This window comes from Dermacentor variabilis, chromosome 4 (assembly GCF_050947875.1).
Source record: "Dermacentor variabilis isolate Ectoservices chromosome 4, ASM5094787v1, whole genome shotgun sequence".
NCBI classification, from domain to species: Eukaryota; Metazoa; Arthropoda; class Arachnida; order Ixodida; family Ixodidae; genus Dermacentor; species Dermacentor variabilis.
This window is the reverse complement of record NC_134571.1, coordinates 151455275-151467023: the sequence shown is the minus strand read 5'-3', so window position 1 is coordinate 151467023 and position 11749 is coordinate 151455275. Positions and strand designations below refer to the sequence as shown.

The following is an 11749-nucleotide window of genomic DNA, read 5'->3' as shown; positions in this document are numbered from 1 at the left end:
TTTTGCGTTCGCGCAATTGAAGAATTGAAATGAATAACGAAGCGGCTGAATTATGGTCTGATTGTGAGTAAAATAAATGCTTACATATATGTCTTTTTCCACGTTTCAGCCATTTATTCTAGCTATGTTCTTTTATGAGAACATTTACCGACTTTTCTGTATACCACCGTCGCGCCCTTATATGAAACTTAAATGGCAGTTCCAATAGTTTTTTTTCACGTGAAATAACGTTAAACGGCAATATCTAAATATGCCATCTTCCGTGCAGATCAACGCATATATTGATGTCCACATACGAGAAGCCCTTTGACATTTTCTTGCCATAATGTTTCTCTTATGAGCGCTATAAAATCCTAAGCGACTACTTTCTAGCACTGACGCTATGTTTAATATCGCCATGAATCATGCCACTCTGTGGTTGTTGCTCCTATTCATCGCGTCTGTCTATGCCATAGAAGGTAATTTTCTAACAAGTAGGCCCCATTCATAAATAATTCTTTGTTCCTTGAGACCATTTCTTTTTGGCCCGAAATTTCGGGACATGTTTATCGCGGTAGAGTCTTATTTATTGACGGTGTTAATAAGGATTTCGTTATTCCTCTCTCTGGGTTTTCTGGATCAAAGATATTGTCATGCAGATTACGGTAAAACCTATAAAAAACCCTCCCCATAATTATCTGAGAAAGGTTATTTTTGGCTGCATATTCCATCAAAAATTACACATTGTACAAAGTATTGATTGCAGTGCGTGGTATTTGTGTGTGGATTGCGTACTTCGAATGTATGGTGTTGGAAAGGAGGTTTTTTATGGCATATTGTCTAGAACCCATTTATCATACTCATACACGGTTATTTTACACTGAATATGTACTTTGACTAGTGGTCTGCAGCAGAGAAAATTTTCTTTCAGCGTCTTCAATTGTCTACCCAAGAATGCTGGAAAGTCGATCTGAAGATGGCATAAAGGTTTTGATAATAAATGACGATTTGACGCTCAACTTGCGAAAAGCCTCTGTCTTTTCGGAAGAATTTCTAATTCACACAACCATGGATGGCAAACCCATAGCATACCACGTACGTAAAACTTACCGCGGTTGCAAGTGCTTGACGTACAGTTATAAAGTACGCTTATTTACGTGCCTGCTTTCATAACGTTACTTCGGACATATAACAGCTTAACTTTTGTCTACTCAAAATTACCTTTTGATGAGGGTCAAAAGACAAACAGAGCTATATCCTGCTCTATTTCCGAAAAAAAAACGCATATGTGTACACGTGATTCCTGCCTTTGCTAAATTTCGGTAAATTTCTGTTTACCCCGTCCATAAACACACATTTCTGACTACCTTCAGCTTGACAACAGCGTTTTTGCACAAAGACAATATTTTAGGAGATTTTCGAACTGTGCTAGCAATGGCGTTTTTCCGCGTAACACGTCACCGCTTTTAGGAGTGCACCACTGTCATGGTTTAGGCATATTCACCGTAGCCGGTACTTGAGTTTCTTCAATATGAACAGAATTGAGCAAATGAAGACGATGCGCAAGTTTCCTGTTGCACCGGGTCGCACACATATATAAATCTGAAAAAAGCATAATACGTCATTAAGATGTAAAGTAGAAACAGTTATCTATAAATTCGTAACTTATTCCTTCGGGACAAAGGCTGTCACGCCGTGTTGGTAGATTGCGTAAATCAAAGCATTCTAATTTTGGGCCTCGTGTTCCTTTTGAATAAGCCATGGAGGAACTTTGTACCTGTAATAAAATGCTAAAGATTTCTATTTTTCAGTGCAAGTCTCTATACTAGTTAAATAAACACTTCGCAGGTTCTGGACATCAGTTTTACCTAGTGCAACATACAGTACCTCTTTCAAGTTTATCTAGATTGTCGACGCTATTACTAAGAGCCCATCGTATTTTCTAATGCTTTAACTCTTACTTCGAATCTATTTTCGACCTCCAAAACCGTGTAGTTCCAAAGTTTAGTTATGATTTACAAACTAATAAACTACGTGATATCGTAACTTGTTCTGATGGTGTCTTAAACGCATTCTTGAATCTCGACACCAAAAAGTGTACCGGTTAAGCTGGCATCCCGGATTCTTTTCTTGTAAGATACTACCTATGCACAGCTCAGTACCATACTGTAACCTTCCAGTAATCCTTAGGCTCTGGTCAAGTACCAACTAAATGGAAAAGAACCATAGTCCTACCTTTGTACAAATGAGGTGATAAAACCCTTTTTTCTAATTGCAGGCCGATATCTCACATCCCAGTCATGTACGATATGAGAGCAGGTTGTTCATAATCATATAATCGAATCCCTTAACTCTAATGATGTTCTGACATCTGCCCAGATTGGTTACCACCATCGCCGTACCCATGTGACGCAATTACTCGATTTTGTTCATGATATCGCTTCTAGTCTAGACATACATAATGAGTGAGTGAGTGAGTGAGTTAGAACTTTATTTAGGTCCTGAGGGGAAAGAAAATCGATCCGGCGGCTCCACCCAGGTCGGGGCCGGTAGACAGAGTCCTTCGGCGACGGCCCAGGCCCTCTGGACAGCCTTGAGCTCAGCGATGAGCTCTGTGCTTCTGAGCGCTGAGTCCCAGGAAGACCGGTCGGGAAGGTCCATGCTCGCGTTGGCTGGGCACCGCCAGAGCAAGTGTTCGAAGTTGTATTCGTGGCCGCAGTGTGGGCATTCAGTAGGAAGGTCAGCATTGATCCTGCTTCCTAGTGATCCTGGTGTTATGTATGTCCTAGTCTGCAACTGTCTGTAAGTGATGGCCTGTGCTTCTTTGAGCTTTGGGTGAAGAGGAGGAAAATTCTTCGTGATAACCTATGATTTGAAGTGATTTCGTGGTATGATATGAGCGGGTCTTTGTTGTCTAGAACCCTCCAGGCTGGGTTGAAGTGAGAGGGCGGACCACAGACGCGGAATGTGAGCTCTCGCGCCAGTTGGTGTGCCCGTTCGTTCGCATTACAGTCAGGAGGTCCGGAAATGTTACCCATGTGGGCCGGGAACCATGTGATGTGTGGGGACGTGAGGTTGTCTCCTCCCGTTTCTTGGAAGAAGATGGTGTTGATAACCGTAGCTGCTTTCCTAGAGACGAGGGCCGACGAGATGGTTGTAATAGCTGTTCTTGAGTCCGAGTAAATGAGTGACGCTGCGTTGCAGCTTCATAATGCATAATGTAGAGGATCCCTTCTTTATTGACTTCACTAAAGCTTTTGACTATATTAGTTATTTCATAATACCCCTAAAGGAACCCGAAGGGGTATTACATAGGGGAAACCTCTACGGAACAAAACATGTAAAGTATACAAATGTTATACAAAATTTTTACAAAAGAACACAAAATTTATACAAAAGTACGATGTCTAGCAAGATACACAAGAAAAGATATATACGAAATACATTAGTCAACTGAAACTCAGCTAGAAAATACAAACCTGTCTGAGAAAACAAATAAAGGGAAATAATAGGCACAATGTAAAAGAAGTAAAACGAGGTGTTGCACAAAACTGCGTCAGTTGTCACCTTAACAAATTAGTGAGACATGAATACCCTTGTACAATGTGTACGCAGAACAGTAACACAAATGATCAAAACAATATATACACTGAACAACGTATGAAGAAACAGTACATGATGGATATTTACACGTAACTATTGCGTAAAAGTACCTGAAAGGTTGGGAAATCGGTTTGAGTAGCGATGTGTGATGGTGGGGTATTCCACGCAACGATTGTTGCGGGAACGAAGGAGTTAGCATAGTTAGCTCACCGACAACTGGTGCGTTTTATCTTGAAAATATGGTCTGTACGTGGAAAGAAGGCTGTCGCTGGTTCGAAAATACGGTGAAGGTACGGATGATGATAACGTTTGTGCTGCAGCGAGCGGCGGGCAATTCTGCGGCGATGAGATAAGTCGTCAAGCTTAACGCGAGCTGTTAGTGCTGAAATGCTAGTATAGGGTGAATAATCAGAAAAAAATGAAACGGGCCGCGCCGTTTTGCAGTGATTCGATTTCTTGGGTGATATATATGTGAAAAGCATCCCAGATAGCTGATTTATACTCGATTTCGGGGCGTATTATTGTGATGTATGCTAGTCGGCGTAGTTTCGCTAGAGCATGCTTGAGGTTGCGTTTGAGGAGGCCTAAAGAGCGGTTAGCTGAGGTCAACGTCAGGCGGATGTGATGATGCCGCGTTAGATCAGACTGTAAGTCAAGACGAAGGTACTTATATGAAGTTGCAAGTTCAAATATGTTGTTATATATTACATACGATGTTGGAATACGGTGGTTGCGCCTAGTAAATGATAATAACTTCGTTTTAGCTGTATTAAGAGTCATCAACCATGTGATTGTGTTTACTATGTGTTAATAGCGTTAAGATCGGTTTGAAGAATATCTTTGTCCTTGTCGCATGAAATTAATTGATATATTACGCAGTCATCGGCAAAAAGTGTGATGTGGGAAGACACACAGTTAGGCAGGTCATTAATATAGATTAAGAAAAGTAAAGGGCCATGAACGCTGCCCTGCGGAACACCGGAGGTTACTTTGGTCGAATAGGAATTACTGTTGTTAACAGACATACACGCAATAACGGTTGGGTGAATGTTAAGGTTCATTAGCTTCAGTACTAGTCCATGGTTCAAGGAAGATAAGGAAATCAAGGAAGATAGCATCAACTTGAAACCCCAGGTCTAGGTATGAATGTATGTCATGTAAAGAGCCCGCTAAATGTGTTTCGCTTGAATAACCACGACGAAATCCATGTTGGTAATCAACAAGTATTTGTGGTCTTCTAAGTCGTTAATGATTTCAGTATACAAGACGTGTTCAAGTAATTTACCAATAGTACTAGTTAAGGAGATGGGGCGGTAATTTAATGGGTGAGTTCGGTCTCCGGACTTCAAAATGCGTATGACTTTTGCCACCTTCCAGTCGTGCGGAATTGTGTTAGTTGATAAAGGCTGCGAGAAGAGGGCACACAATATAGGTGACGAACTAGGTGACAAATGTTTATCACTTTATTATTATTTCCATTGTGATCAGTTGCGGAAGAAACCTTAAGTTTATTTAGTAAAGAAGTAATACCTGCTTCGCTAACAATTATTTCTGGCATTGATATGTTACTGAGATTGCCAAGGGTTGGTGCAGATATGGTGCCTTGCTGTGTAAATACAGATGAAAATGCGCTATTCAATAAATCGGTACATTCCGAGTGGTGGACCATATCACCGAGCTCATCAACTAGTGCAAAACCGGGATAGCTATTCGGGTTTATTGGGCGCCAAAAACGTTGAGGATTGTTAGTGAGCATAGAATATAGGTCATGGGCAAATAAATGTCGTTTAGATGATTTAGCAGTGGCTGGTATTTCTTATCGCAGGTCTTATAACGGTGCCAGGAATCTGAGTCATGGGCTTTATCGGTTTTACAATATAAACGCTTTTTCTTATTATTAAGGCGCCGAAGATTTACGGTAAACCACGGGGCTGTCGGGGTGCAGGCTATTTTTGTTAGAGGGACGAATCGATTAGTTAGTTCAGTAAGAGTGGTCTTAAGTTCAGCCCAGTTATGTCCGATGGTTTGAAATTGGCATCTATTGAGGAAATGTAAAAAGAAGTCAGATAGTGCGGAGTTTATGCTATCAAAATCCGCTCTATTGTAACATCGGATGTATTTATGAGAGCACGGACGTCTTGGAAGGGAACTGCAAGACTACCTGTTATGATATCATGATCAGATAGCCGATCTTGATGAGTTAAGTCGAAACACACGTCAGGATCACTGGTTAATACAAGATCTAAAATATGAGCGGATGTAGCGAACATCGCGGATGTAGCCGAAGATCCCGATGTGATCGCCTGTCACATCGAAAGTAGTTAAATGAGGTCCAGCTTTCCAGAATGCGGGCATCGGGGACAGTATCAGTAAGCCATGTTTCAGTGAGTATCACTATCGATGCTGAACATGAGTGAATGATGGATGATAGCTGTACTGTTTTAGAAATGACACTTCTTATGCTCGTGTAAAGAAAAGGAATGCGGTCTTGGGCGTAATTCTTCCTCGATATCGGTGGAGTGGTTTGATGGCTAGTGTGATCACATGGCACTCGTCATTCTGTAGCTCTTTGAGACACTCGCTTGGCACTTTTCTGATCGCTATCCCACATATAAAGGTCATTATTAATAAACAACTTGTTGAACACGAGTCACACACAGTATGCAGATGACGGTATATTATGCGAAACTGTTAACTCCAATGAAAACCATCACCGTCTTGCGCAACCTCTTAGACAGTTCTGAGCTTGGCTCAAAAGGTGACAAATTAATATCAACTGAAGTAAAACAGTCGCAATGTCTTTTGGGAATAGACAGAGCCCTTCTCGTTGATTATTTCCTGGATGCTATGCAAACCAAAAGAGTGTCTCAATATAAATACGTAAGGGTCATTCAAATTGAACCTCGTTCTTGGGCTAAACACATCGAATATATAAACGGAAAAGCACTAAAACAGTTGATTTGCGCCATACGTTAGATAATACCTCCCACGTTACTAAACTGTTATTATATAAAACTGTAATTCGCCCTATTCTAGAATATGCATCTGTCCTAGGGCTCCCCTACAAGCAATGTGAAATAAGCTTGCTCAATAACGCTCAACGAAAATCTATTCATTTCTTTTCCAAAAAACAGCCGCATTTTTTCACCAAGACAGACTCAGCAATCTTTGAACATTGAGCCATTACCATAGGTTATCGCATTCAAGTCATAAAGCTTTTACATGCAATTCATTCCTCCACCTCTTCTTTTTCTAATTGTAAATATATCAGATTTTTAACACAAGTTGTACCCGTAGTTCCAACGCCATGAACGCGACACATATTTATGCTTGTACTAACACATTCAAATACAGATTTTTCCACGTAAAATATAGCTTTGGGATTCTCTACGCGGTAAGGTACATTCGTTCGCTATCATTAAAACAATATACAGCTAGCACTGGTCAACACTTAGCTAACGTCCAAAGCGCTTATTTTTGCCCATTCTTCTTTTTGTGTATGCGTTTTTTTTAATGTGTAATGTATAGTAATCTATAAGGTTTCCACTACTGTTATAGCCCTATATTGGGCTTCAGTATATGTAAATAAATAAATAAGTCCCTCAAACTATGTACCTATAATTCAGATGTTCAATATCACCATGCATTATTGCGTCGGGGAGGTTCCAAGGCCGAAGTGACGCAGGCGTCGATTGTCTCTTGTGGCTGAATCATTCCAACCGCAGACGGTTGACCATGTGATGCGGCAAGACTAGTCACTCGCGAGGGGACGCCGGGAACACAAGCCAAGTGAAGAAAGGTTGCGTTCAGTGCTCCGCTGGTCGACTGTGATGTTCTAAACGTTGAGCTGCACCCTCAGGGACACCATGCATGGACATGAGCTGGCCGTCTCTCGGGATACCACGTCTGCCGCTGGTGCCTTCCTCTCTCGTCTTCTCCGGTCACAGTGGCACGGTTTCTCTGGTCTACGCTCACGCCTCGACGCTCATCAAGAATTCTTGCTTCTTTTTTCACTCACGTTTCTTTTTGCAGTTGCAATATCACGCGCCTGTCTTCGTTGACTTCATGTTGTAGTCGTTCGTTCAGGGCTCCTGCAAGCGCACCTCGGCACACCCACTCATCAGAAGAAGCTCCTCATAGCCAAACGGAATTTGGTAGTCAGAACATTTGTCCAGAAATAAGTGGAATTGTTGGCCCTGTGGGCAGAATGAGCAACAACTAGTTGCTTGCTTGCAGTAAGACCCAATTCTCGGTGGTACTGTCGTGGCGTTCCGCATGAGTATATGTACTATTTTTTTGTAATTATGTCCATACAATAGCTAATTTATGTTTTCCGTAGTTTCGTGATTGCCGATTTTGTATGAGTTTCACAACGTGAAAATATTTTTCCTGTCGTGTAAATATTGTTTGCAGTAAGTTTAGTGACGTTAATTTAGTTTTTAAGACAAAGCCACTTATTTTAAACCAACACTTTGCGTAACTCTTGTCGCTGTCACAACAACAGTTGCGTCATTAAATGCAGGCTGAGAAACATTGACGAAATAAGAAAGGTAATATGGGATCTATAAATTGCATCTGCCTATGCACTGTTCTGATCGCAAGGCTCAAAAACAAAGGCGAAATGGTTGAAATGTGAAAGAACCAGCTTCTCCTTGGTACTTTTAAACCCGGAAATTCCGCTTGTGTCTTTCATTTGTATTCGTGGAGCTGATTCACGCAATACTGCATGGACATTTCGTTATCTTTGTTTGTCTGCTGGTTGCTGGCTATACAGAGGGCGGCAGAAACGTCTGGCCCAATGTTCGGTTCCGAGAACGAAGAAACGCCCTTTTTTATGGTGTCCGCTGAAGCAGGTGCCGTCGAGTGCCGTGCCTCGCACTCCAGGTGACTGCTGGGTGGGAAAAACGTGTGCCACGTCAACGAACGGCAAAAGCGGCTTGTCGCGCGGTAAAGAATTCGGCACGGTGCACGTGGCGTTTTGTGAAACCTGGATGTCGACATCCGCGTCCGTAGAGGCTGTCGGCGTAGGTGCTGCCATTGTGGAATGGGGTGAGGTTCGGGTCGAGGTGTCGTCTAAGACAGTTGATGGCGCAGGTGACAGGCATGACAGTGATTGCTGGACACAAAACTGAGGCAACACTTTAGCTTTGAAGCCATCGTACGGTGTGTTATAGGGTGACAAGAAGGGTTGAAGAATTGCTATGTAAATCGCGAGACCATGCAGCAGAACCTGATATTTGAGAGTATGAATGGGGATTTTGTCATATATGGCTGTCTCAAACCTGATCAACTTTCCTTCGATGTAACGGGGCTCTAAATGTGGAAGCAGGGGGTTGAACTGAGTGCATTACGCCCATGGAATTGAAGACGTAGCGTGGCAACACTACTTAGGGGTGATGATAGATGCCTCCACCACATAGCTCACGGTTACGTGTGAGGTACTGCATCATGGTTAGGCCAATGTGTTGTGCGTGGTCGTGGGGGTGGCTGGAGGGGCTGGCTGAGAAAAGCTTAGAGCCCATCGCATGGCCGGCTACCATGTTCCGGCAGTTCTCTGCGAAGATGGAAGCGCAGAGACTGAAGAGCCAGGTGGCACTTTACTTGCTTAAAGAGCCATACCGCTCAGCCGTTCTCGTAAATAGGCAAAAAGTAGCAGTAGTATTCACAAGTTGTCTTCAAAAGGAGGCCAGGTTGCGGTTTCAATGATGGTCCACGTCGGACGTAACCAGTATGTGGAGGCCGCCAGTGAAGGCGACCTCTGCATAATGCGCAGGCGGCCGGGCGTTCTGCTTTTTGTTTGACCACCGGGTTGCTCAAGTTCTGTCAAGGAGGCGGCCTGCTCCTAACTCTTTCTCAGGCACTGTGGTCACTAGTTGCGCCGCTACGAAGAAGCCGGGGTGATAATTGTTCCTTTAGTCAATTGGAGGTGAGGGTCATTGGCCATGATATACAAGACAAAGAATGTGGTCAATGTCTGGCGATGGTGCATTCATTGACCGCGAAAGGTATTTTGTATTTACGACACGTGCCGCTAAGGCGTTTCGTTGCAACGTGGACAGTGCCCTCCGCGCACTCACAAGTGCCTGAAAACTATCGATTGATGTAGCAGCTACTTTCGAGTAAAAAGGTATGCGACCACTGATAATGTTTACCGTCATCAGGACTTTGGAATTCAGTCACGGATGTCTCCAGCTATTCGCAAATTAAAACCTTGGGCATTTGCAGACCTCTCTAATGAAGTTCGGAGTTCTAGCTTGCTAAGTTTGATGGAGCCTCTGCACTATAGACGAGCACTTTCCTCTGTGCTATCTAATGACACTGCCATAGGGGGAAATATACGTCTTGGCAGAGCTTTCTTTTCCTTTTTTGGCTTTCAAGTGACCGAGAGCCTATTTTATGAGAAAACATCATTTCAGGACCGTTACAAATTCTGCCAACATCTCTTAGTCAGTAGTGCACTCTTAAACTTCTTTGTTTAGCTTGGCGGAGCTTTCCTTTCCTTTTTTGGCTTTCAAGTGACCGAGAGCCTATTTTATGAAATAACATAATTTCAGGACTGTTACGAATTCTGCCAACATCTCTTAGTCAGTAGTGCACTCTTAAACTTCTTTGTTTAGCTCTGTAATGCGTTCTTTCATCAATTAAGGTATCTTAATAGAAGTGGTGACTGTTCCTAAGTCGACAAATACCGAGGATGTTTTAGCGTCAATAAATGGCACTGCCCTTCTGTTACCTACGCGCAGTAGTTTGCTTATTTTTCGTATTTAGTATCGTATATATTCTTTTTCTGAAGCTAATTTGAGAACAAACGAAATGACAACCTTTCCACTCTGTGAAGATGGAGTGGCAGTGAAATCTGGCGACGGTCAAAATTCTCAAATAAAAAGCAAAGTGCTCTTGCTGCCATTCCTACCTGCCAATGTGGAATGGTTGTCATTTTTTACGTTGCAAGTCTGGCGTTCTTGCTCGTTCGAAGGTGCCTGGGCTCATCATTGTTGCTTTCGTTCAGCATCGTTTAAGGTTCTTCATCAGTGGTCGTTTCGCGCCGGCTCCGTTTACCTTCTGATTGCTGTTTACTCCGGCGCTCTTCGTACGCATGTTGTTCTTTGGGCGGATGAAACATACGTGTCCGCCTCATTAATAACGCAGCTGTTTTTAGTGCCGATACCCTTCCTGCTTATATAGTGCGATAAACTTGACGTCACAATATTGTCCAAGGCGAGCGTTTCAATCTCTTCTGCATTTTGTCACCTGCGCCACCGCACTGCACCGTGTAAGGCTTTGTTCGAAATCGGTAAGTCCGTTTCTGTTGCCGGACGCCATGAAAACTACGGAAGACAACCGACATACAGCTTTTGCTGTAAAATAATTATTTTCGCCGCTTGAATCTTAGAACAAATGATGGGGTTGACCCAACAAAGAGCAACTTTTCTCCTTTATTCATGTTGTCGCGAGCACTTCTCTGCAGCGAAGCTTTCGGTCTTCCTGAAAGGAAATGAGCGTCTGCTTGGGTAGTTAAAATATTCCCAACATACGTCGCGCGAAAACCATGTGAATTGTCTGACAGTACAAATTCATGTTAGCACTGCGAAACTGTTACCGGCCCCACTTGCAGCTGCTTCGCGCATTCTAGCTAAAAAGTTCACATATACTATCGGAACCATTCCCGCTATTTCAGAGCGCAGTGACGAGTTTCTGAAACGACCACAGCAACGAAATGCTGCCTTTTTACGCAGGTACTTTCATTCCTCGATCAGAGCCAACTATTCCGTTGGTGGTATCGCCCGCACTCACTGCTGCTCGCTGTGACTAAATTAAATTGCGATAGCGCAATGCGTTCTCGATGGCGATACTTAGTAGGTACCTGCTTAGTTAAAAAAAAAGATGGCCTTCACTGTCGAAGAATGAAGAGTTATGCGAATTGGAACACATTTAAAGATACATAGAGTAGCATTGTGCAAGCTCTATGGAGCACCTGCAATGTGTAATCCGCTCTCCTCCATCTGTTCCACAATGCGAATAGGTTCCTAAAATATTAGGTTAAATATATTGGGCAGCAACCAACCCACACAGCCTTCAAGGATTTCTCGCACCTGGCAATTTGCGGCGGCAAAAGTGCGTTTTTGAGACGCTATTTTGTGTGTTGCTGTAGCATGTACCCGAGCCC

At 43.0% G+C, this 11749-nt stretch overlaps 1 protein-coding gene across 2 annotated transcripts in view; it reads left to right on the top strand.

The window, feature by feature from the left end:
• Positions 1-315: 315 nt before the first annotated feature.
• LOC142578011 (venom metalloproteinase BumaMPs1-like) overlaps positions 316-11749 on the top strand; it is a 94856-nt gene continuing 83422 nt past the window's right edge. Inside the window, exons 1-2 of one of the 2 annotated variants that reach the window (XM_075687439.1) lie at positions 316-458; positions 911-1074. In XM_075687439.1, coding sequence (XP_075543554.1) covers positions 383-458; positions 911-1074 — 240 coding nt within the window. In that variant the 5' untranslated portion in view covers positions 316-382. Of the gene's footprint in view, positions 474-910; positions 1075-11749 lie in introns of both variants that reach the window. The other variant, XM_075687438.1, reaches the window with a different exon arrangement.